Source organism: Penicillium vulpinum (assembly GCF_028829585.1).
Source record: "Penicillium vulpinum strain IBT 29486 chromosome Unknown utg000001l_segment0_segment0, whole genome shotgun sequence".
NCBI classification, from domain to species: domain Eukaryota; kingdom Fungi; phylum Ascomycota; class Eurotiomycetes; order Eurotiales; family Aspergillaceae; genus Penicillium; species Penicillium vulpinum.
The window spans coordinates 1,710,349-1,735,209 of NW_026643241.1; the positions used below are offsets into that span (position 1 = coordinate 1,710,349).

The following is a 24,861-nucleotide window of genomic DNA, read 5'->3' on the forward strand; positions in this document are numbered from 1 at the left end:
GTTTTAGGTACTAACACAGTCTACTAACATCCACCTCGGAAATGAAATCCCGACCACAGAGCCGTCTCACATTCTTCACAGCTTGCCTTCCATTAGCCCGGCTCGGCCACTCCTTGTTTACCTCATTCCCACAGGGGTAAAGAGTGCTTTATGGATTGCAGGGAGCTGGAAACATCACTACTCACACGCTCAGATCTGAGCAACAAACATTCACTTACAAAAAAAAAATCGCCGACATCACAGTTCGCCTCGTGAGTCAGAAAACCATATAATCAAAGCTAACATGACTCGTGGTAGTTTCACTCGGAGCCGAAGTATCGATCCCAAAGACAAAGCAGGAAATCCACCGATATGAGAGGTCAGCAATGCAAGAAACAAGGACATGCGATCTGATATCGAATATGATCTTCTGGTTACTTTTTCCAGAGTTAAGGCCGAACAGTAAAATCATCGAACCAATTAGAATGTGACTTGAAGATAACCTTGAAATAGATCCACAACTTTATTCCGCACAGCCAATCATGTCTCCTTCGACTTTCAATCCAGATCGAGGTCTTGACGCAACCGGCCATCTCAGCTTCTTATGCGGCCACTTCGTCCTTGGTTGTACCGACCATATGGGAAGTATTGATTGGAAGACAGGGGCTTAGATGGCAAAGTTCTTGGTTACGCCGACTTTGTGGCTTACGTTCGTCACAGGTAGGGTTTTGGGAATATGTGTGGGTTGAGGGTGTCTTCTTTTCTTCTTTTCTTTTTCTGCTATACTTACTACTTGGAATTTGACCTTCTTTACTTGCTATACTACGACTCTATCCTCTATATATAATCGGTCGCAGTGTGATGGTGGTATTGTCCCACTACACTCCTTTCAATACAATGACACAAGTCTACGGCTTTCCACCACGATTCTGTTGATATATTCGACATTGATCAATCGTCTCTCGCGCCGATCCGATGTATGTTGTGGTCATCACGTCGGTCTTTACGGCACTGGCGATTGTATGTGTCGCCCTCCGGTTATATACTCGGTTTTATCTGTTGAAGGCTCCGGGCCTGGATGATTTGATTATTACGGCTGCATTGGTATGTAATGCTACCTGCTATGTATATCAAAATGGTATACAGTTTTCCAACGAAATATATGGATAGCGTGAGCCTAATACTGATCATCTACTACAGTTCTGCGCCGTGACATCCTACGCCTTTATAGTTCTTGGTAAGTAATCCATCTCAGCAATGCCTTATTAGTACACATTTCAATCTAACATATTCTTCTATAGAACGAAAACACGGTCTCGGAATCCCCACAACAGAAATCTCCACACATGAATACCAGCTCCAACTATATGTACGGAAGACGCCCTTCTACCATCGAACCCTGGGGAACAAGTCACTAATATACCCCGACCACAGTGGTTATGGCTTTCGGTCCCTTTCTACAACCTCAGCATGATATTAGCCAAGATTTCTGCCTTAACTCTCTTCGCCCGCCTCTTCCATCCCCGCTCCTTTCTCATAGTTACCTACTTCCTAATTGCCTTCCTTACTCTCACAGGTTTATGGACAACCCTGAGCGGTTTTATCTACTGTATTCCTATCCATGACTTTTGGAATCCATCCGCAAAGGTCCGAAAGGCAAATTGTTTACCTGACGGCCCTGTCTGGTTTACCAACGCGGGAATCCAGACTGTCACTGATATGGTGATAGTGGTTTTGCCACTGCCGCTTTTGTGGAAGTTGCACTTACCAAGAAGACAGAAGTGGGGGATACTTATAGTTTTCAGTCTTGGGATCTGGTACGTCAAATACACAGTCTGTTGTTGATATTGAGGATGAAGCTGACTTTTCTTAAAGTATTGTTGGCACCAGTGCTGGTCGCTTGTTTCAATTGAGCATCATGGTTGGTGGAGGAGATTTTACCCGTACGTATATCCCATTTTTATACCTTGCAACACATAGATACGAAAAGAACAAAAATGCTAACATCCCAATAGAAGCAAATGCCCAAGCAGCCCTCTGGTCCTCCCTCGAAGCAAACATCTCCATAATCTGCATCTGCCTACCACCACTACACCCCCTCCTCTCCAAAGTCTTCTCATTCTTCTTCCTCCCTCAACCAGTTCACTCATCATCCTCAAAGCGTCCATCTAATAAAAGCAAGATGGCCGAGACTGCCCACGGCGATGGAGATATCTGGTGTAACCAACTCTTCAATCCCGCAACGGCGAGTTACTCTGCTAGTATTTCCAAGGCCGATACAAATGAATTGGAGGAAGACACCGAGGAGGGAATTCGTGTTGTACGCGAGTTGAGATTACAGTCCGATTCTGTTCCTCAGTCTGCAAATGGTCCCCCTCTAGATTTGGAGATGGGGACGAGGTCGATGAGGGGTAGTGTTGCACATGAGAATCCGCGCTTGACCCTTAGTGCGGAGAGGGATTTTGGAGATTTCGAGTTTCCGGATTATAAGGAGAATATGAATGCTCCTATTTAAAATTGGAGAGAGCTTCCAAGCATTTGTACATATTTAGCAACGTCAAAATCCTATGATATAACTGTATATAGAGACAATAGGGATAATGATGTTAATCTTATAGATTGGATTTATTTCATGGTGAATATTTGATATTTAGGATGTATGTGTTGTGAAAGACTCGGGCCGTGGATGAATATATGTATTCTGTTCGATAAAACTCAACAGTACCAAACATAATTAGTGCAAATAAAAATCAAATGAGTATGAGGCTAGGCTCTAGTATATATATCTCAATCTACATGTAGTGTATGACTGAATCAAAGACTTGCCCGCAAAGTAATATTCTTCTGCATAGCCTGTTCAATCGCCTTAGCCACAGCAACACATTTCTCCTCACCAAACCGGCCCCCAACAACCTGTATCCCGACAGGCATACCCTCGACTAGGTTGGGATCATCTGAAATAAATTAGCACCGTGTGGGGAGAAAAATCCAATGTTGAATGTACTTACACTGCTCCTTATTAAACTTATCACTATCATTCCTGGGAACATGGGCCAGCCACTCTTCATCCGGAATATCCTTCGTCTTCGAGGCAGTAGTCACAGGCACTGCCAACGCAGCATAGCCAACGAAATTCCAGATACTTGTGTAACCCACATATGCACTGGACTTCACCCACGTCCACGGTTTGTATCCCACCCAGGGAGTATTAGGCATGATCAACGCGTCGATATCGGAGGATATCCATTTATCGAGATATGCCGACTCAAAATTGTATTTATCCGCATTTAGCTGCAACATATATTAGCATGTAAAAATCGTAGTAGTACCAAGATGAAAGTCCCTCACTTGGTGCGTTTGACTGGTAGTCAAAGTATCCTCGGGTTTACCAACGAGCATACCCTCAACAAGCGGCTCGCCAGTTTTCTCTATCTGTCTTCGACACCCCTCGCCGCCATCGGAGAAGATGGTCTTTGCCCAGAGATCATATGCATAACTATGCGATGAGGCATCCCACTCAAACACTGAGATTCGTTAGTATATTGTCCAAATCTGCGGTTAAAAAAAAGCGGCTGCAGTTATCATACTATCATGTCCCGCAGCTTTCAGCGCCTCAACAACCTCACGCACAGCCCTCGCAATTGGCGGCTGTACCTTGACAACACCATCATCAACCAAAAACCCAATTCTCAACTTCTTCGCACCAGGAGAAGCTAATTCCTTCCTCCACACCACAGGCGCAACATGCTGATCAATCTCCCACGGCTTCGCTTCCGGCAGAATCTCCATGTACCTCTCAATAGTCGCAAGACCACAGGCCATAGGCCCAGCAACAGATCTCACAATGTCCTGCCCGGGACTATAAATCACCCAAGTCAGCTCCATCACTTTATTTTTCTTGGTTTAAACCACATAACAAACCAAACACAACGAATAAATAAACAAATAAACTTACTTCCCCCTCTCATAAGGATGTCTCCCGGGACTAGGCGAAAGTCCATAAAGCCCACAAAGTGCAGCCGGAATCCGAATCGAACCACCCAGGTCAGTACCAATACCAAGCACGCTTCCGCGCGCCGCAACAAGCGAGCCCTCTCCACCTGAACTCCCGCCAGAAATCAGCTGTCGGTTGAATGGGTTCACGCATTGACCGAAGACATGGTTGTATGAGTCGGACATCATCATTGATTGTGGCAGATTGGTTTTAACGTAGAGGACTGCGCCGAGACGGCGGAGTGTCCGCGCTACGGATTTGTCTGCTGGCGCTGGGTTGTTGGTGAGGCCGACCCAGCCTGGAGTTTAATTGTTAGTATATATTTGAAATAGCTATACACAAAGAAGTTGATGTGGGAGGAAGGGCGGGGAGGCGAATTTACCGATTGAAGTGTCTACTCCTCCAACGGAGAATAGGTCTTTGATAGATACTGGTAATCCGTGTAGAGGGCCAACAGTCTTCCCCGTCTTGGCGAGGTGGTCATCTAGTTCCTTGGCGACGGCGAATGCCTCCTCAAAGAAAATCTCCGTACAGCATGTTGTGAGTTGGTGTGCAAGGGCAGCCCGTTTAGCGAATACTCGAGTCAGTTTTAGAGATGATAGTTCTCCGGATGAAAGCTTTCGTAGAAGGACAGCGATATCAGTCTCTTCTGTGAGAGCTAGTTCCTCTGCACTGAGGATGCGACGCAGATATGCTAGTGCATTTGGAGCAGATTCTATGGATGGAACGGGATCTAAGCGCCATTCGGGGAGGATGAGGGCGAGCTGGTCAGCGCGCTTTTTAGCGCAACGGTCTTGGTACGAGGTAGCCATAACGGGATTAAAATGCTATATTAGAACTATTCAAGCTACGAATCTAGGACACTTGATTCCAATAGGACCTTTATATATCTCCCAACACCTAGATAAGAAGTGAGATATGGGCTACCCGAATAGGAAGGCAATCTAATCGACGCTAAACCCCACACCGCATATCCTCCACCTTCGTTCGCACTGCGCCTCCGCGTCCGGATAACGGGGGAATTCACATGACTGGCAGTTACGCCAGTAGCCTCTGATTATATCGCACTGTTGTACTGTGGAGGCATTCATCCCTGTCAGGTATGCGGGGGTCGCTAGGTGCACGTAGAATCTCGATGTAGTGGGAATTTCCGCGATAGCCTGACAAGCTCGATCCACCATGGAGGAGACTACGCTCGAATGATATTTCGATGCAGCGGGATCGTCGCCAGTAGTCATTCCTGCGCGACTGAATGCCATGATTGCTGCGGCGCCTCTATACACGGTCGTAGCAAGATTGCGATTTGTCAAGTCGCCTACATTGAGCTGGAGGATCTGGGCCATTGCTCGGGCACTAAGGTCTATAGTGCTGATTCCATTAACTTCGCGGTGTTTTGCAAGATAAACAAATAGATCGAAGGTGTCTGGTGGACAGCCGACTGAGTCGAAGAATCCAGGAGATAGGGTTTCGCGATGCCAGTCCTCAAAAATTAACGGACTTTCTCTGACGAGGGCACCTGTAACATCAAACCACACTAGATACGCGAGGACATCAGCTAGACCGGAGATTTCGTTACAGAGGTTGTCGAAATCGGCCTTGCGTTGGCAGTGGAGATCTAGCAGCGAGCGTGCGCCTTGGAGATGGCAATGCCAGTTGCCAAAGGACCCGCAGCATACTTCGAACATGGCGAAAGTGGCGATGCCGAAAAGGGCGATTGGGTGTGCGGACTGGATGACCTGGCTTAGGTTTGTCAATGCCATTAAATGTGACTGGAGGGATTCTTTGTTGTTTGCATCTTGGATGCGGGAGCGCGCAAAGCTTAGCGTGCGTGAAATGAGCTCGATTCCTTCTTTGGGGATGTCGCGGCTGCTGGATTGAATTTGTTGACAGAAAGTATCTAGGAGGTCGATGAAGCCGTAGAGATTGATAGATGCTGACTTATAAACTTTAGTGTTCGGCGCTTCTTCATTGGAAATTGGTGAAGTGCTTTTTGCTTTTGACTTCTTCTTATCATCTACCCATACAACTCGTTGTGGATAGTTGCATGCTTCTCCACCTTGGAGGCAGGCTTGACATCGGGGCCGGTTAAGATCGCATTTGACCCCTCGGACTTTGCAGCGAGCACAGTCCCGGTCATGGCGGATGCCTCGGGGCTTTTTCACTTTCATGGTGTGTGTGAAGTTGCCTGGCTGGGAAGGCTATCAATGTATAAGTGCGGGGGTTGACCGGGCCGAGGTGGAGTCTCGTATTTGAATCCTTTTGAGAGCTTGTCCTAAAGGGGGTCTTGCTCTCATGCCTTTGGTGATAAGGAAAAGAAGTCTGCACTTAATCTATGACCCCGGAAAAGTAGAATAATTGGGTTCAATTCTGGTTGGTTTCAGTGAAGTACACACTCCGTGAGAAAACGAAAGACAATTTCATCAACCGGGAGTCAGCTGAGAATAATAAAAGCAAATGAAGGACGGAGTTATTAGCCGGGGGCCAGTTGTGAATAACAAAACCGAAGGAGAGGCAAAGCCACCAAGAGCCGAGGACAACAAAACAAGGGGGAAGAGAAAGGAAAGTCGTCAACTAGCCAGTTGAGAAAAAGCAAAATGACCAAAAACAAAATCTCGCCCAAGAAGAAAAAAGGACGTGAAGACAAACGAGAGACAAATTCACCACTAAACGAAAGCAACTCCGCTCAAAGACATAGCCCGACCCAGCAAAAATGAAATGGAAAAGAAGGGCGCCTATCTATAAACCAAACCCAGTCAAAATAACCTTTTGTGAATCATACCATTAAGACAATTATACAGTCTTGCAAATGCCTTCTACAGACCACTTTCGATTATGATTCAGTGCTTGCACATACCCGGGCTCCAATTGGGAGTCCGCATCATGTTGTAATATGATTGCTTGCCCCGGTCAGATTGCTTTCTGCGTTTCATCATGCGCTCGCGTCGATCGCGTCTCTTGGTAGCTGAATTTGATTGTTCCAGCTTCGGATCCAGCTTCAGCGCCTCCATCGAGATTAGTAACTGTTTTGACGTGCATGTTCTCCTTGCCTCCGCATGTTCACGGCGCAGGATAACCCTTCGACGATGCTTTGAGATAACACGGATGGAGGAATTCTTCGAAACCTTCGAAACCTTTGAAACTTTTGAGACTTTTGAAATCTTTGAAATCTTTGAAATCTGTGAGCCTGAGACCTGAGATAGATTTGTTGCTTCTGCAACACTCATGCTTGTCTGCAAGCTGCTTCCCCGAGAGAGCCTTCTTCTTCGCATTCTCTTCATTTGCTCAATGGCAGCAACTGTGAGAGATCGAGTGGAAGCAACACTGGCACTTTGCATTGATGCAATGCTTTCGCTCCGCAGTGATGCAACGCGCTTGGGCTTGCCAAATGATCCAGCATCATGTGCATGTGGATGAGGGGAGTCAGGCTTGCGAGAATTTCCCGAATTGGCCAGGGAAAGAGGAGGGCTGCCCATACCGACTGGACCAAAGATCTGGTGAGGAAGCGAATTCTCGATGCTCATACGCCGTCTCGTTGTAGGAGAATCTTGAGAAATATCGGGATACTGCGAATTCATGTCGACCACACACATTCCGACAAACGGAGTCTGGAGTATCGCACTGAAAGGAGGCTGCTCCAAGCAATGATCTGGGGAGCGATGATGAAGTACCGAAGGCAAAGACATAGCATCAGCATCAGAGTTATAGCAATTTGGTGAGACGCGCTGTTCAGGAGAGTCTTTGCTCGTGGCGGCATTACTGGCGGCCACTGAAGAAGCTTCTCGTTCTGAGAAACTCTGGTGCAATGAGTTCACACCATGCAAGCAGCGATGACAGACAACCTCATATTCCCCTTCTCGTGGCATGAAGGTCATTGACGCCGGGTACATCCCCATATACAGGTCAGGGGCCCAGTTGTGAATTTCCAACCAAGAAGGCAACTCGTCAAGTGGGATTAGAGGCGTCCAAAACCCCCCGGGACGCAAGATGCAAAATCGTGGCCGTGGCCGGATAAGAAAGGTAGGAGGGGGTTGCTGAGTGGTTTGGACAAAGACCGGAACTGGGTTATTACACTGCATGTTTAAGAGACCGAAAGAAGATGGAAATGAATGTAGTGGTCCAATGAGTGTATGAATGAAAGAGTGTTGAGTGAAAGAATGTATGGTGTTTGGAAGAGGAAGAAGAGGAAGAAGAGGAAGAAGAAGGGAATGGAGTTTTGTTTACGGCAGTATATATGTAGTTCTAAGGAAGGTGCAACATTATAAGAAAGAGCGGAGATGACCATTTGATGTGACTCGAAACTCCTGATTTATTTTAATTTGGAACAGGCCAGTCCATCTGATTTCTAGCTGGTGTTGTCATAGCTGTCTCTATAGCCTCTTCCGATGTGCGTTGGTCCTTCGACCTAGCAATCTCAAGGTTGAGCAACTTGATGATTGCGCTTGTATCTCCCTGACCATTTGAAGAATACATGAATAGGGAAAATTTAGGATATATTGGAGCCGATCTCATTATTCCTTGCATTTTAGAGCTAAGCAACATGTTTGTTTATTGATATGCCACATTTCAGTCTGCGTACTGAGGTAGCTGGGAATAACTTCAGCAAGTAGCTTTATCCAAAGCTAGAATATGATATTCACGTACGTACGATCTTCTGACTGTTCATAATATGTATTGCATTTAAAAAGGGAAGAGAGATCATCAAATTGAACTGAGCGTGACCTGAGCTTGGAAGCGCTCTGACTTTCTCAGTAATCACAACCTGGTCCCGAGGTCATTCCAAGGTTCCTACCTTCCGAGGAAGATTGGTTACACCCATGGATATCTAGGCAAGCTTAAGGGCTTACCCGTAGACCTGCACACCCACTGGCCGTCACCTACAACATAGCACTCTTAACCATTATCCCCTTAACGGAACGCGGGCGTTTTAGTGTGGCAGTCGACCCTAATTTGTATTTCGTCTTTAGCTAGGAGGCAAATATATAGTAGGGCCACACCGATTAATATTATCATTCTACAGCTATCACTATTTAGTTCGTTAAGTTTTACATTCATGATACTATCTCTATATAGTTGTGGAAGATGTTTAACCCTTGATTTTTGATTCTATAATATCCAGAAACACCTTCGGAAAGCCCAGTTAGATAGTTTATAGCCGTCCCTAATTGGAGCTTCCAAATTCTACGGAGACGAGTGTTCCAGCGCTTGCATAATGGGTCTTTTTTCATTGAGCAGCTCGTACAGCGTTGCGAGAACTGGCTAATAGCTGGAGCCGAATTCTGTGTTACTTAGGAGCAATACAATATTTCTTTACTCTAGCCGAATAGATAATGTATCTGCTTTCAAATCTCCCTGAATAATATCCTGTTGAGTCTTTCCATTATTGTGCTGGAAGCCATTATTCGGCAATATTGACATTCCTACGAAGATAACCTGGATCAAGGGTTTGCTGCTTTCTTTGAATGATGTTTTTTTTTTCATGATTAGAGGAAGAGTGGAAAACGCAGAGGGATATTTACGGTGTGTACGGTGGTGAGGGAGATCTGGTGCAGTTATTATTGCTATATACGGGAATATCAATCTCGGGTAAGCTTGGTGTGAGGTTTCGTAGCAGGCTAGATAGTGATTAAACAAAGCAAAAAAGCCACGACAAGAAGAGAGTGTTTATATCAACGGAATTGAAATAACGCCGTTTGCGTCTGGGATCGGCAGACCACGCCTCTTTAGCCTCTTGCCTCTCTTGCGCGTTTCTGCCGATGAGAGAGTTTCCCAGTCATGATATAGAGCCACATCTGGCAGCAAAATCTTGGCCAGACTCTCTTTAGCATCAGCCCTGCCGGTTTTGACATGCCACCAAGGAGGATATTCTACAGGAGCAGGATACTCTTCCACAGGAGGATACTCTTCCGTAGAAGCATACTCTGCAGGAGCAGGATACTCTTCCACAGAAGGATAGTCTTCAGGAGCAGACCAATCTTCGGAGGTAATAGACCGCTCCTCAACCACCACCAAATTTTTAGTGGGGGTAGGCTCATCTGCGGATTTCATTTCATTTGTTTTTGCTCCGCCAGTGGTCCCCCAATCGTTTGGAACAAGCAACTCAGTCTTGAATCCGGGAGGAACTCCTAATGCAAAATGGTGTTGAGACTCGGACCCTTTTTCCAAGTGTTGAATATGTGAAGATAAAATTTCGATCATTGATAACATAACAACTCTACTCAAAGAGTCGTGATCTTTCAAAACTTCGGACAGATCATCGATATTTAATGGTAGAGTGCCTGGCACAAACGACCGCTGTAGAACTTTTCTCACGTAGCTCGGAAGCCAGACTTCGTCTTCAGGAAGCTTTGAGAATATTTCTCTAGTGGAACACAGTATTTCAAATGTGGAGATGGCTTCGCCGAAGTATTCAATATACTTTCTAGCGAGGATCTCGAGATCGGTGATGTTGTACTTCCTAGACGCATAGTAGACCATAACGCTTCTTTGATATTCTCGTCCGATGTAGGAGACATTTTCATCGAGTGGCGAGTTTATCGTCTCGTAAGTACCCGAGTACAAAAAATGAACCAGGGTGTGGCCGACATCTCCATCAACATCGGAAAGTGCGACGTATGTATCTTGAGGGGAATAGTGACCCAATAGAGGATACTTTCGAATATGCGACCGCAAAATACCATATTTCTTCTCTCCGATACATATTGTGACGATTGGATGTTCGTAAGATCTGCAGAAATTGAAAAGTCAGCCAATTTCGAGTAAATTTGTTTGAAAGCTCTCACGATGACAGTGGCTGATTGTACTCGATCTTCGGGAATTTCTGGCTAGAGTTCAGAGACTCCGAATCTGTACTAGTCTGATCAGAGAGGTTTTGGATCATTGTGAAGCTCCTTGGCAATGGCACAATAGATGGATCACAGTAGATGGATTGAAATGACTGGGATCATAGTTGATAGAACAGTGAAGTCTCTATTTGTAGACGAAGCTGGGAGCAGAGGGGATATGCAAGTATGCGCTGTTTTTCATGCACAATTCCTAACTGATGAACATTATATTCCGGGAGATAGGGCACGTTGTGCTGCTGCTACTGCAGTCTGGATGTCAACGGGCCAAAAAGCAAGTGTAATGGGCATGCAAACCCCAAGCGCCACCAAAAGACACCTTACCAAGTTCTCTAAACCTCAGCATACATAGGAGTTCCTCCTCGTTTTTCTTCTTTGCATTTGTGCAAAAATATCCTGGATATAGTGGATCTCCTATCCCATTACTAAGATACAATCCATATGCATAATAATAAGTTGTATAGGAAACGATACAAGAATAATGCTAATCCGGCGCTACACCCGTGGACCAAAATCGTGCTGAGCGCCCAACACTGTAAAGGTGTTGGGCGCTCGGCACAACTGTATGGGCCAATAGCCTTAGAATCAGGGTTCGTAAAACAACAAAATTTAACATTATAAACCAAACTAAGCGACCCTATCCTATACAATGTCGATCAAATACAAGTCTAATTTAAGAGAGCCGTCACCAACCTTTCGCAAAATATATATTTTGATAGAGTATAACAATATAGCAGCGACTGTACTCGCTGTGGTCAAAGTGTTTGCCGGCAACGTTAAGTACACCATTTATTCTACTATGAGATGATGACGCTCATTGGCTATATGTATTAATTAGCTTGCTCTGCTGATTTACGGACGATATAAAAGAACGCTGGGAAAGAGAACTCAGCAAAGTCATGTAACTATATTCGTTCGAAATTCTCGGAACATTGCGAGACTAAAAGAGACTCGGATATCAAAGCATAACAAGCTTCAAGCTCCTGTGCTCAAGTCACAAAGATTGAAATGATACACCATCCTCGCTTGGAATTGGAAGACCCCTTTTCGCAAGCTTTCTCTTTCTTCGAGCTCTCTCTTTGCCACTGAGTTCTTCCCAATTGGTGTACAAAGCTAAGTCCGCTAATGAAATTTCCGTTAAATGATTCTGGTCAAGCTGGAGTTCAACAGAAGTCTCAACAAGAGGTGCTTCGGTACTAGATAAATTTTCGGCAGCGGGAGCCTCGTGTAGAGGCAAAGGGGCATCAGACCAAAACTCTAGAGAAGATGCCTCAGGGAAAATCCAGTTTTCGACAGGCTCTGCGGCAGGCTCTGCAATAGGTTCGGGGGTAGGCTCTGGGGCAGACTCTGCGATAGGCTCTGGATCGGGCTCTGGGGCAGACTCTGCGATAGGCTCTAGATCGGGCTCTGGGGCAGGCTCTGGGGCAGGCTCTGGGGTAGACTCTGCGGTAGGCTCTGCGGTAGGCTCTGCAATAGGCTCTGGGGTATGCTCTTCTGTTAAACGTCTCATATTAGCTCATAATGGCTTTTGAAGTTCGTTGATTCAATCAGCCAGCCGTCACTTGCTATCTTTTGATTAAATAGTTTGGAGGGTGGGGGGAGAGGGCTCTCACAACCTTTCAATGCAACATCCAAATTGTGTACGGAGAGCATGTCAACCACCATTTTCATCACGGTATTATCAAAATAATGATCATGACCAAGAGTACTATAAAGCTCTGATAGGTTGGCGTTTGGAGTTCCAAGCTTCAGACGTAGTAAATGACCCTTGATGTAATTCGGGAGCCAAGTCTCGCCTTCAGGAAGGGTTGAAAATACATCTCTTGTTAGGCGAAACACGTCATAAAGAGACAGTTCTTGACCGAAGTGTTCAATATAATGTTTGGCAAGGGATTCGAGCCCCGGAACCTCACACTTTCTGGATGCATGGTAAACTAGGATGCTTCTCCTGTACTCTTCTGAGATGGTGTCAATATCGGGTGGCGAGCGTATCGTCTCATAATTCCCGGAATATAAGAAATGCACCAAAGTATGGCCAGCCTCTTCGTAAACATCTGGCAATGTAATTTCTGAACACCAAAGATATTGGCGCTGAAGCTGTGGGCATTTGCCAAGAAATTCCTGTGGAAGCTTATACCGATTGTTGCCGATTATGAGGGTAATGAATTCCGACTCGTAGGGTCGTTTCAAAGGTCAGAATAAATATGATAATCAAGTAATAAAGGGCTTACGACGACAATGGTTGATTATAATCAATCTTCGAAGATATCAGAACAGGTGTCGTAATTTTGGACTTTTTAAATTTACTTTTTCCTGCCATGTTGACGGTAACGTTAGGCGATAGTGTTAAACGAAACAGAATGAGTAGAGATTATGAGAAATCAACAAGGCGAAATCTCCCAGTGCCCTTTTATATTGGCCTGGAAGGAGATAGGGGAAATGCAAGTATGTGTTGTTCTTCGAGGCTGGCGAGACACGTCAGATGTACAGGAAATGGGGGGGGTTCAGTACAAATGTTCAACTTCCTTCGACCGTCTGAGACGTGGTAAAGGACTGGCTTTCTATCATATCACAGATCAGACAAAACTTCAAAGTAGGAAGTCTAGCAACCAAATCGTTTCAACTGTTTTTAGGCACTGACATATCCTAGACAGCTGGGTGGTTGCAGAGGCAATCTGCCTTTTGCTATTTAGTTAGCATGCGCATAACACTTGCATGTAAAATACACCCGGTTGTGTCTTACTACTTCGTATTGTATTGTAAAATTCAGCTCCAGAAACGGTCAGAAAGACAGGGCTTTCATTGCCCATCCAATCAGGATTCACGATCGTCGATTTATTCCCCTGAAGGTATAGCTGGATTCGGATACTACTGTAATGCTCCTTCAAACCTCTCTCTTCCTGGTCTTGACGAATCCTTCTGAAGCATCCTTCTGGACTTACTAACCTAAACGTCTTTAACACGTCTTTATCTACGACTAAGTACAAATATGAGATCCTACGCTATAGCTCACTAACGAAAGTGATCGTGATGAGGATTAAGGTACTGCGTCATGATTGCAATGCAATCACTTTTTTGATCATTCCTATGCACGAACAACTCGGCAGCTGGGCCAATAAAATAAGGACATATTTCTACGCCAACGTACAGAGAACATGCTGCACGTTATGAAAGCGTTTAAAGCACAGAAATCTACTCTGTCAACGCTTGTAGATTATCGCCCCACTAACAGCAAAGGTCGCTTCAGTTTCACTTCTCTCATTATTGTTACACCATTATTCTAAATGGAGGGTGCTTTCGGAAGGTGTGTCATGATCTGATATACGGTGAAATATTGAGGCAAAAACGAGACACGTTCAATGGTCGTAGGTTGATGTGGACACATTCGTTTAATTATACGAACTTGCCTATTTCCAAAACTACACTCCCCTTTTCGCATGGTAAAGGGCTGATCTCCTATGGAAGACACAAAGCTTGTAAAGAAATAAAGGGATAGCAAAAAGCGTCGCTTGAATGCGAATTCGGACGAGCCCATATCGGCGGATACAGCTGAACTTGAGCCTGGACCTGAGCCTACATCGGTAGGGATGACATTGATATTGATCGAGGGGCATGCCGAACCAATTATAATACCATCAATGGTTTTCTTTCGCTTGTCATATCGCTGGTCCCCTTCGGCATACAACTACCCACGAAGGCTATCAGGTATAACATAAGTCTCAAGGAGTCCGCCTTGCTCTATATATTTGACGAGGGCCTCCAAATAGTGTGTCTTCAACAGTCCTCCACTCAATCTAGGAAAACCAGGACCCGACCTTGACCTAATCTATGTTTCATGCCATTTCTCATCTTTAGGCACATACCTTGAATATAAATGATGCTTGTCGAAACTACAAATGCGATCTAAAGACACTGTATGTACGGAGTACTGTGTACTCAACTGATTTACCGTGCATGCATATGACTAGGGACTTGGCATTATACCCTTGCATCATATTCATGTCAAGTAAGGCACTTTCGTTAGACGACTGTGGTGTGTCGGACTGGACTTTCCTCTTACTATTCCGTTGACTTAATCAGTTTAGACTAAAGAAAAAGATGCGTACCAGTTATATTAGCTTTTGTGATATACAATTAGTCTAGAAGATATCACGGCAATGTTTTTTGTTTTTTTTAGCAAGTGTAGACTTTTCTATAAACTCTATCAAGTAGGTGCGCGCTCGTCGAATTATGCATAAACAGTGCCGTTGAAGCTTAATTGAGATTTTCTTGGGAACAATTAGAGCATACTCAACCACTACTAGACTCCAACTAAGCCCAAAGTATTTAAGAAGGTCATACCTGTTGACCTAGGGCTATTTTACACCAGATCATACTTCGATCACCTTATCTTATCTTATCGCATCTTATCCTTCAGCTATCGGGCTAGATGCAAACATGCAAACAGCATGTACTACTACTCCGGCAGCTTAACGTCGTACATCGTACGTAACTCTCCTGACTCTTAACCTGTTTACCTTGCTACCTTCTGGTGCCTTCCTGTCTTCCTTTCATCATTTCCTCTTCAACCCCCTTCCCGCTCACCACCAAACATCATGACGACCATCAGCGACCCATCCAACACCATTCGCGATACCCCAAACATCCCTGTCGACAAGGCAATCCTCCACATCGGCAGCTCAGCTTTCATCAATGCCCCTTCTCAAGAAGTCTGGGCTGCCCTAACAGATACCTCAACATGGCCAAGCTGGAACACCTTCGTGCCACGCGTAACCATCCGCTCCCAGCCAACGCCAGACCCATCTCCATCCACCTCCGCACCGGACCCAACACCAACACCAGCACCAGAATCGACATCAACATCCACACCTCAATCAACAAGCACAGAACTATCACCAATCCTCCAAAAAGGAACAAAATTCACCTTACACGTCCGTATGGACTCAACCTCCACCAAGCCCCAACCCGCAACAGACGTGCATGCCATCGTAATCGAATGTGGTGCACCGAACACTGAGATCGGCAAAGGCGGTTATATCGTTTGGGTCGCTGACTCCGAAGCGCCGGGTGCGTTTTCGCCGTCGCTTTTGAAGGCCGAGCGGGTCCATGAGTTTACGGCTGTTGAGGGTGGGACGGTAGTGCGGAATTGGGAGGCACAGTCTGGGTGGTTGGCTTATGCGGTGCGGTGGATGTATGGGGTTAAGCTGCAGGGATTTTTCGAGATGTGGGTTGCTGATTTGAAGAAGTTTGTCGAGGGGGGCAGTAATACTGCAGCTGGTCCTGCTTGATTAACTCTTGATATACCCGTGGGAGTGTTGGGGTTGTTTGATGTCTACTCGCTACTCTACTCGAGAATCACTACTCTATGAGATATTACGGTTGAATGAAATACTGATATCCTCATGAATCACCAGGTATTATGTGATTTGATAAAATCTATAATTCCTATATCCGACCGATATCATACATCCACCAAACTCCATCTGTACAGGGTATATGGACAATGCAAACGAAAAATAACCAAAAAACACAGGTTCCAGCAAAAATTCCCCTCTATCAAGCAGACGCAAGCTCCACCCAATCCGACGTCGCAATCCGCTGCGCAGGATCCTTAACAACAGCCGGCTTAACAATGCGCTCAACGAACCCATTCCGCGGAACCCGACTCCCACTCATCCCAGACCTCGTGAAATCAATAATCTGATGTCCAGCCCTCGCCATCTCCAACCTCAACCGATGATTCATATTGGGATAAAGCAACAAATCACCCGTCGCAGCCGCAAGCAGCGTAGCGGCCAGCGAGAAGACATCCGACGCAGGCGTTGGCGCGATCTCAGTCGACGTCAGCGAAGCAAGCATCTCAGGCGCCGTGAACGGCGGCGTGAACGAGGACATCGATGCGCGCGTTGTATCAAGCGGGGCATCCGCGTCCGCGGGGATATCAACTGTTGCGGAGAAATCCGCGTACAGAGGGTCGTAGGGGAAATCGGGGTTTTCACAGCCGTCTGTTTCCACAGGCCGGAGGAGGATGTTGTGTGGTTTGATATCGCCGTGCACGACTCCCGCGACTTGGTGCAGCCAGTTCAGGCCGGCGATGAGCTTGCACGCGAGCTGCTGGTATGATTCTGGGCCCTGGACTGGCTCGAACATTCCTTGTGTTACTGGTTGTCGGGTGCGCGCGCGCTTGGACTGCTCTTCGATGTATGTTGCCAGTGAGGTTGGGACGGCGGTCATTACCAGTGCGCCTAGCTCGACGTGGTAGCCGAGGAAGGGGACGATGTATTGTTTGTGGCCTTTGGTTTGAGTGAGGCGTGTTAGAGTTGCTGCTTCGGCGTTGAGGACTGGGCGCGCATCGCGGCGCAAAGGTGCTTTCACGGCTAGAAGTTGTGATTTTGTGACCGGGGAGCTTGGGGGTGTGCCTGGGAAGTTTGTTTGGGGGCGGTGCAAAGAGCGCGCTTTGTATACTATGCTCCAGACGCCGCGGCCGAACTCGACGGAGCGGTCGATTTCGTCGCGGCAAATTTCGAGGTCGTCGGTGAAGAGCAGAGTGCCGGCATTGTCCTTGGAGATCGAGGGCGAATCCTGAAATGGGCTTAGAGTTGATCTTGGGGGCCTTTCCTTGGCTATGGGAGTCACGGGTGGTGTCAAATTTGGCACTTGAGAAGATGGGCTTTTGCCCTGGGCTGTCTGGAGTGACAGTTGAAATGGAGGGTTGGCCATGGTTTCAACCAAATTGAGGGATTTGTGAGCAGGCCAGGGTCTATATGGTCTCGGGGGAACGGCCGATAGTGAAATCGTTCTGATATCAGTAACGCCACTGGCGTAGCTCGCGATTAGGCCTCACCCACGGATCTATAGCGATGACAGGGTGGCGAGGCACGTTTCTATGGGAGGTCTACTCCGTATAGGTAAATTATAGACAAAGAACAAACCTTGGAACTGTTGGGAAATTAACATGCTAAAGGTAATAAAGCGAGTAAAAAGCAAAGAGAAAAAAAAAAAACTGGCCCACTTGTGGTCTCGAGACCAAAAAACCAAAAGGAAATTGATAGAGATAACTGAGATCGACAGTGACAGTAAAATACTACGGTGTCAGTGGACCGTATAACGGGAAATTAGTCGGCTTTGTGCTTCCGGTTCATTTCCTCATTTTGATTTTTAAAATTATGCTTGGGATAGTATTTATTTGGTTATAAGTTATGTGATTTTGAAGGTACAGAGTTACTTTCTAGTTAGTATTAAATAGATCTATATCGGTCTATATACGTCTATACAGGACCGGAATGCATTATTATATAGACTATAATTATATAGAACCCAATGGATGCAGCCCTGGAGCATCCTACTCCGCATGCATCTCAACGGCTACTAACCTTGATTATTTTATATTATTTTTTAATTCTAGTTTTAGTAAGATGTTCGTATTTACATATTTTAATGCGAAGTACCCAATAGTACCTTGACAATCTTTACTCTTTATCACATCCATCCGATCCATTGGGCACTTTCTAGATGACTCAACTCCAATCCTTCGGCCTCGTGCCCCAACCCGCATGTAACATAACTCCGAGTCAGATTAACAATTATGTACTTCATTTAAAAGTATACTAAATTATTTTATACATATTAAACAAGATACTATACAAAATACTATACATAATACTATACATAATATACAAAACTACCACTAGTTTTTGAGCTTTAGAAAAGGTCCCCCCCTAGCTGCGCGTGAGTCAATGTCCCGCCTAGTGCCCGGCCAAAGTGGATGATATCGAGCTTCTCCGGAAGCTGCTCATACTTGATCGCAATGTCGACCAGCGCTTCCGTAGAAAGAATGCGGAATCGAACATTGCTCAAATCATAGTCAATGTTCTCCTGATAGCTGAAAGCCGGGTCTGAGGTCGAACCATCAGGCAAGGGCATCGGCCCATAGCCACTCTTGAGTCGTCTTCCGGCAAATATCGCAAGGCTCGGGATATCCCGCACAATATCATTGATGCTCTCCATCGGGAAAAGTCTTTCGAGTATTTCCGAGACTGGCGTCTTGCCACGGATGCCCACACAGCTTAGCAGCGCAAAAAAACGTTCAAAGACGTCGTTTCTCTCTCCACTCGGTAGGTCAGAGGTCTTCTTCAGAGCGGGAGGGTTGGAGTTTGCTTCGAAATATAAGACTCCTTGCCCCGGGCTGGTGCGAGGGTAAATCTCATCGGAGTGGATGTATAGGGGTTCGAATGGCCGCCGGTCATGTACCAAGTAGGAATCGTCAAAGTTGTTGGAGATTCTAGTTAAGCGGGCGTCATCGGCTGTATGCTCATATTTTTCCCGCATAGCGTGGTGAACGGACGAGAAAAAAGTGGCAAAATTCGATTCGAGAGATGCCATATGATCTTCCATAGCCTTCAGCCCCTCAACACTCTCCTTGGGATCCGCAGCTGCACGTGCAAATGTCCGGCCCGCCTCGTCCATCTCAAGTATCATATCGGTGAGCTTATGGCGGTTGTAAGCCGCTAAATTATCTCTAGCAAGGGCCGTGAATGCCAATCCTCGCTTTCGAATTAGTCCCTTGGCTTTGGGGTCTGTGGTTTCAGCGGATGAATCGATACCCAACTTATCTGCTGCGTCGATAGTGGCGAAGATTTTCTTGTGAAGAGAAGTAGACACCCGAGGCTGGTATGGTGCCTCCTTTTTGGGGTGGCGAGTAGATTGTCGCACCACCTCCAAGGGAGGAAGCTGTCTGTCGGGAGGAGTGATAATGCCATGTGCTGCAGCCCTCTCGGCCACGCGCTTCGCGTTCGCTGTTAAGCTATCCCAGCCTCGCGATTGAGGAGAGCGCTCATGGTCGTGTGGACTAGCAATCTCTATGTTGTGTAGGCCTATCGTCTCCGCGAATACGCCAGTTCGTGCGCGCTCCGTAACGGACCGCGGTAACATAACCGAGACCTCGTTGACGGACATTGTAGCAAGGACGCGTACAGCCCCATACATATTAAGCTCAGTTTGTTTTAAGCAGGTATTCAAGAAGTTGAGAAACCAGCGGCTGGGTGTGAAATGATTCGTCGCAGAGACAGCATCAGGCAGGTTAGCCACGACGAGTAGTGTGTCATTCTTTGGTATAATCCCGCAGCCTTCTCGATTTTGAGGGCCCTGTTCTGGGAAATTGGTTGCCATAAAATCACTCCAATCGGATTTCCCATATATTTCTTGCTGGACGAGTTTATAGCACGACTTGCTTTGGACAAGCGGAGTGAGTAGCCCGTGATATCGCTCACTTGGTTCAAGAAGCACATGGCGGCGAGGTTGAAGAAGTTCATTCACTTTAGATGACCAGACACCATCCCCAGGCCAAAGGTCCAGAACGTCTACCGGTTGGTTTCGATGAAGGTAGGGCGATACACGTTCGAGAATATTATCTACAAAGTTCAAAGAGCATAAGCATTTGTATTAGATTCGATTAAAGTTTCAGGACTTACCTAGTAGGTCTTCATTCACTAAATGCTGTCGAGTCCTAACTTTCCCACGATATTTCATGATCACTGGGTAAAGCTTCGCGGTCATCGGAAACCACGGCACCGCCGTTCGTGGGAATTTTGGTATCAATCTTTTCATTTTTCAAGATATGGCAAGTGCTAAGGTCTACTTCGAGTATGACATGAGTGGAATTGAGCACATCAATTGAATGAGATAATGTGAGGGTCGTAGGGTTTCCTTTGCTCTTTCTTTTTTTTTTTTTTTGACATGGAAGAGCGGAGAGCGGAGAGAGACCAAGCTTCCCGCTCTCTCATCCCACCTCTCCTCCCCTCATCAGGTTTATCTTCCAGGTCGCCTAGATGCGGCTCCCACAATTGCCGCTGGCCCTTCCAGGTTTCGGAGATCCTTATCATCTCACTATGGTCTTTGATGCTTGATCTACGCTCAAAATATTCACTTCCGCTTCCTAATTCTCTACCCTTGCCTTAGGCTACCTTTTGCCATGGCTTCCAATGCGATGGGCGCCACTGGAGGTACTGCCCCTCAAAGCGTTGAGAATATTACACGGATCGCACAGAACTATGAGTACAACTCTTCCGTTCCGTTGCGATATTGGCTGAGGACTGCCGCGACGCTTTTACGTGAGGTTGGTTATGCCTGTTGCCTGCACTTGGATCACGACTATTTCAACTACTTCAGACTTGCTAACTTCTTATTGAATTGTTAGGCTCGAATCTACGAACGCGAAGGACACGATGAGCAAGCTTATCTTATTCTATTTCGACACGCCCAGTTGATCCTGGTCCATCTTTCCAAGCACCCCGATACTAAAAAGAACGAGGATGATCGCAAGGCCTTGGTAGCAGCCGAGAAAGAGGTTGAGAAAAACCTTAGCAAGCTGGAGATCCTGAGGCCACGCATCAATAAGCGGTATGAGCGTTACACTCAGTTGATGCGAGAGCGTGAATCTCGGAAACAGCCCTCACGAGCCAAGGTTGTCGCCGAACCACGAGAACAAGTCCAGGATCCCGCTCTCTCTGGTGTGGCAGAGCCCTTGGAAGCTGGGGAGAATCGAGATCTCGCCGTACAGCTAGCCCAATCAGAGCTCAACCGCCGAGCCACCGTCCGAGATTCCAAGGGTCTTTCTGGGCCATCCGCCGAAGAGCTGGAAACTCGTCGCGCAGCTGGCGTATGGGGGGACTGGGACCAGTCCATTAAATCGGATCCTCGGGCGAGTGATCTCGACCTCAGTCGGCGTGTTCAAAACATCAGGTCTAATTTCGATCACACAACTCAACATTATGGCCAACGTGCAGGGGAGTTCGAAGTTCCTTCATCGGCTACTTCTGCGTACAAGTATCCAACTGTGCCACGGCAAAAGCCTCTGGAGCACACCGCGTCTCCAGGCCAAATTGCCATCCTCGACAAGAACGCCCAACGCCATGCGCCTCCGATATTGCCTGCGAAAGAGCACCTTGGGCCTAGCCGGGCATCTATTATCAGTAATTCTGCGAAAGATGTAGCGCCTGCGCGACCAGCGAAGGTATCGCCAGCTCCGGCGCTACCTGCAAAGCTTCAACCTTCCGAAGAAACCTCCGCCACGCGTTCAGATCTCGACCCCTCGAGTTACACCTTCAAACCCTCAGCCTATCTCGAAAATGGCACTCCCTTGCGCTCGGTATTTTTGCCAGCGAATCTCCGCTCCCGCTTCTTATCCCTGGCTGCTCCCAACACCCGCGCCAACCTTGAGACATGCGGTATTCTGTGTGGTACCCTTGTTTCTAACGCGCTCTTCATCTCCAAACTGGTCATTCCCGAACAGACAGCGACATCAGACACCTGCGAAACGGTTAACGAATCCGCTCTGTTCGATTACTGTGACTCTGAGGATTTGATGACTCTCGGCTGGATCCACACACATCCCTCACAGACCTGTTTCATGAGCTCCCGTGACTTACATACGCACTGCGGTTACCAAGTGATGCTCCCAGAGAGCATTGCCATCGTGTGTGCGCCGAGCAAAAACCCCGATTGGGGCGTATTCCGGTTAACTGATCCTCCAGGTCTAAAGACCGTTCTGAACTGCAACCAGACTGGTCTGTTCCATCCACATGCCGAGGAGAACATCTACACTGGGGCCTTGCGACCAGGGCATGTTTTCGAAGTCAGCGGATTAGAATTTCAGACGGTAGATCTTCGTCCGGATCCCTTCAAGAACTGATTGCCTTGCGTTTGGATTGTTCGATACACTAAGATACCATCATCGTTTGCATTGATTTGGCTTTTTGATGTGCACATTTCATATCAACAAGCTTCGTTTAGAAGGGCCATGGCATTGCCCATTATTTCCATAGCGTTGAATCTTGCCACTCTCATGAGGTGCCAATTGAGATATTTTCTTTAGCTATATCAAAGCGTACTTGACAGCTTATACTTAGATCCATAGCGATGTTCAGCCCTATTCTGACGCATACTTATCTCAGCAACATTTGAGGTGCAGCTAAATACTAATCAGCAAGATAATTGCTAATTATTTGATTTGAAATCAAAATATTGAGACCCAAGAGCCTCTCGTATGATCATCCTACGCCTTGCAAGGCTAAGGCTGCCCAGCGACATCTTACATAGATATTTCCCCACATGATAAGCGATAGCCGTCTCAACTTCCACTCCGCATTCGTACATCGTACGTCGTACTTCTCTTCTCTTCAACATCCCTCTTCGTCAATTGATTTTGAATTGCTCGCATGTCGTCCGCGTCACAGGAAAATATCGCCTCCGACACCCCCACCTCCGCCTCCTCCACTCTAGCATCTCCGACACCCCAAAAACCCTCCTACCAATCCGCAGCCTCCTACTTCTCCTACCCAGTCAGCCACGTCGTCTCAGGCCTCTACCGCCGCATAACAGACCCAGACATAACAAAAGATATGCCCTCCGTCATGCCATGGTCACGCTCCTCCTCCACATCCGAAGTCTTCGCACCGCGCCGAACAGCCTCGCCCTTCCAACCACCACCACTCACACCACTCACCCTCGAGATCCCCACAGGGATAGATCTCCTCCAACAGCAACTCCTGACCCGCGCCCTAGCAGAAGAAATCCGCCTGCTAGTCCCGCCGCGCCTCCAACTCGCCGAAACCTGGCGCCTAGCATACAGTCTCGACCGCGACGGCGCATCCCTCTCCACCCTCTACGAGAACTGCGCCAAGTTCTCCCACCGCAGCCCGCGGGCGGGCTACGTCCTCGTCGTCCGCGACTCCTCCCCCTACAGCTCCGTCTTCGGCGCCTACATGACAGACCCCCCACACCCGGACTCACAGTTCTTTGGCACAGGCGAGTGTTTCCTCTGGCGCGCTAGCGTGCTCCCACCCCCGGCAAGCTTCTCCCTACCGGGCGAGGGACCCCAGTCCCAGGAAGCCCTTGAGCGTGCAGGACTCCCTCCTCCCCCCCTCGGCGGATACCACTACCGCCGCCCGATGGAGTACATTCCGCAACGACAAGTCAAAACCTGCGCAAGTGGAATCGCCCGCTCATAATCTCAATATGAATATTAAAACCAATCTCGCGGCTGCGAGTGGGGGTGTCCTGGCGCCGCCTTCGCCTTCTTCGATTCATACTTCACGGAGTGGTGCGAGTACTCCCGAACGCATTCGCTTCAAGGCTTTCCCGTATAGTGGGGTTAATGACTATATGATCTTCTGTGAAACTGGATTTCTCAGTCTAGGAGGCGGGTAAGTGGTTTTTGTTGCTGGGAGGAATATTGTTCTTCGCTAATGTTTGAGAATAGCGATGGTCACTACGGATTGTGGCTTGACAGCAGTCTCGAAAAGGGTGTTAGTGCATCCTGCCAAACCTTTGGAAATGAGCCTCTCTCCGATGAAGGTGTCAAGTTCGATGTACTTGGTGTTGAAGTGTGGTATGTGGGCTCTTGAACAACCGCATCTACGTAGCCTGGCACCTTGCACTGGATGTATAAAGGGGTTGACTGTGTCAGGGAGGACATGTGTATTGAGAGAGTGATTTGTTTCGATATAAACAGGGCCGACAGGAGCGGACTTTGGCATTCATCGAGATAGAATACCCGGAAAACCTCGGGAAAATGGTCTTTGAGTTTGTGTAGTTCAGATTAATGGCTTTCCAAATACCCAGACGGCGATGTGGCGCTGGCCTCTCTGCATTGTTGATTCTGTCTTGTGTCATTTGCCTTAATTGAGTGCTTGTTTCATGCCTCCCATGTCTACCTAATGATCAATGTCTTGTGGGAGAAATACAAGGATGTTATGAAGTTTGATAGAACAACATTGAATTTACACGAACAGTTTCTTTATTCCTACATACCAGCTAGCTATTTTTTTTTTTTTTTTAATTTTTCCAAAGCAAGCCCCAGATCGAACCAATGTGGCGTTCAATCTGTAGATATCCATCATTCCGTTCCCTCATTTCTCACTGTATTGCTTTTTTTTGTTCTTTTGTTTGTTTTTTTCTCTCTTTTTTTCTCATCTTCCTTCCTTTTTCGTTCTCGATTGTACTGAAGTTCCGTAATTCTCAAGGCCAAATCGACGACTTATTCGTTCCTTT

At 46.9% G+C, this 24,861-nt stretch overlaps 11 protein-coding genes across 11 annotated transcripts; 4 read left to right on the forward strand and 7 right to left on the reverse strand.

Annotated features, from left to right (window-relative positions):
• Window positions 1–954: 954 nt before the first annotated feature.
• N7479_000625 (uncharacterized protein) lies at window positions 955–2,494 on the forward strand (the record flags this gene model as incomplete). Its single annotated transcript, XM_057248323.1, has 6 exons — window positions 955–1,083; window positions 1,180–1,216; window positions 1,281–1,348; window positions 1,414–1,796; window positions 1,855–1,922; window positions 1,995–2,494. 6 exons carry the CDS (start codon window positions 955–957, stop codon window positions 2,492–2,494), a joined length of 1,185 nt encoding a protein of 394 aa, XP_057112755.1.
• A 299-nt stretch (window positions 2,495–2,793) lies between these two features.
• N7479_000626 (uncharacterized protein) lies at window positions 2,794–4,785 on the reverse strand (the record flags this gene model as incomplete). Its single annotated transcript, XM_057248324.1, has 6 exons — window positions 2,794–2,933; window positions 2,988–3,270; window positions 3,328–3,503; window positions 3,567–3,838; window positions 3,935–4,271; window positions 4,356–4,785. The coding sequence occupies 6 exons, from the start codon at window positions 4,783–4,785 to the stop codon at window positions 2,794–2,796; spliced, it is 1,638 nt and encodes a 545-aa protein (XP_057112756.1).
• A 132-nt stretch (window positions 4,786–4,917) lies between these two features.
• On the reverse strand, window positions 4,918–6,141 carry N7479_000627 (Zn(II)2Cys6 transcription factor; the record flags this gene model as incomplete). The annotated part of the gene is made up of 1 exon (XM_057248325.1): window positions 4,918–6,141. The coding sequence occupies one exon, from the start codon at window positions 6,139–6,141 to the stop codon at window positions 4,918–4,920; it is 1,224 nt and encodes a 407-aa protein (XP_057112757.1).
• Window positions 6,142–6,810: 669 nt separating this feature from the next.
• N7479_000628 (uncharacterized protein) lies at window positions 6,811–8,049 on the reverse strand (the record flags this gene model as incomplete). The annotated part of the gene is made up of 1 exon (XM_057248326.1): window positions 6,811–8,049. The coding sequence occupies one exon, from the start codon at window positions 8,047–8,049 to the stop codon at window positions 6,811–6,813; it is 1,239 nt and encodes a 412-aa protein (XP_057112758.1).
• A 1,585-nt stretch (window positions 8,050–9,634) lies between these two features.
• On the reverse strand, window positions 9,635–10,850 carry N7479_000629 (uncharacterized protein; the record flags this gene model as incomplete). Its single annotated transcript, XM_057248327.1, has 2 exons — window positions 9,635–10,697; window positions 10,753–10,850. 2 exons carry the CDS (start codon window positions 10,848–10,850, stop codon window positions 9,635–9,637), a joined length of 1,161 nt encoding a protein of 386 aa, XP_057112759.1.
• Window positions 10,851–11,806: 956 nt separating this feature from the next.
• Window positions 11,807–12,984, reverse strand: N7479_000630 (uncharacterized protein; the record flags this gene model as incomplete). Its single annotated transcript, XM_057248328.1, has 2 exons — window positions 11,807–12,306; window positions 12,429–12,984. Coding segments are annotated over 2 exons (1,056 nt in total), but the record flags the coding sequence as incomplete, so codon positions are not given.
• A 2,423-nt stretch (window positions 12,985–15,407) lies between these two features.
• On the forward strand, window positions 15,408–16,100 carry N7479_000631 (SRPBCC domain-containing protein; the record flags this gene model as incomplete). The annotated part of the gene is made up of 1 exon (XM_057248329.1): window positions 15,408–16,100. The coding sequence occupies one exon, from the start codon at window positions 15,408–15,410 to the stop codon at window positions 16,098–16,100; it is 693 nt and encodes a 230-aa protein (XP_057112761.1).
• Window positions 16,101–16,368: 268 nt separating this feature from the next.
• N7479_000632 (protein kinase domain-containing protein) lies at window positions 16,369–17,532 on the reverse strand (the record flags this gene model as incomplete). The annotated part of the gene is made up of 1 exon (XM_057248330.1): window positions 16,369–17,532. One exon carries the CDS (start codon window positions 17,530–17,532, stop codon window positions 16,369–16,371), a length of 1,164 nt encoding a protein of 387 aa, XP_057112762.1.
• A 981-nt stretch (window positions 17,533–18,513) lies between these two features.
• N7479_000633 (uncharacterized protein) lies at window positions 18,514–20,367 on the reverse strand (the record flags this gene model as incomplete). The annotated part of the gene is made up of 2 exons (XM_057248331.1): window positions 18,514–20,222; window positions 20,283–20,367. 2 exons carry the CDS (start codon window positions 20,365–20,367, stop codon window positions 18,514–18,516), a joined length of 1,794 nt encoding a protein of 597 aa, XP_057112763.1.
• Window positions 20,368–20,782: 415 nt separating this feature from the next.
• Window positions 20,783–22,501, forward strand: N7479_000634 (putative endosome-associated ubiquitin isopeptidase (AmsH); the record flags this gene model as incomplete). Its single annotated transcript, XM_057248332.1, has 2 exons — window positions 20,783–20,926; window positions 21,008–22,501. 2 exons carry the CDS (start codon window positions 20,783–20,785, stop codon window positions 22,499–22,501), a joined length of 1,638 nt encoding a protein of 545 aa, XP_057112764.1.
• Window positions 22,502–23,027: 526 nt separating this feature from the next.
• Window positions 23,028–24,215, forward strand: N7479_000635 (putative oxidative stress response protein Oxr1; the record flags this gene model as incomplete). The annotated part of the gene is made up of 3 exons (XM_057248333.1): window positions 23,028–23,764; window positions 23,859–24,014; window positions 24,071–24,215. 3 exons carry the CDS (start codon window positions 23,028–23,030, stop codon window positions 24,213–24,215), a joined length of 1,038 nt encoding a protein of 345 aa, XP_057112765.1.
• Between the last annotated feature and the right edge of the window lie 646 nt (window positions 24,216–24,861).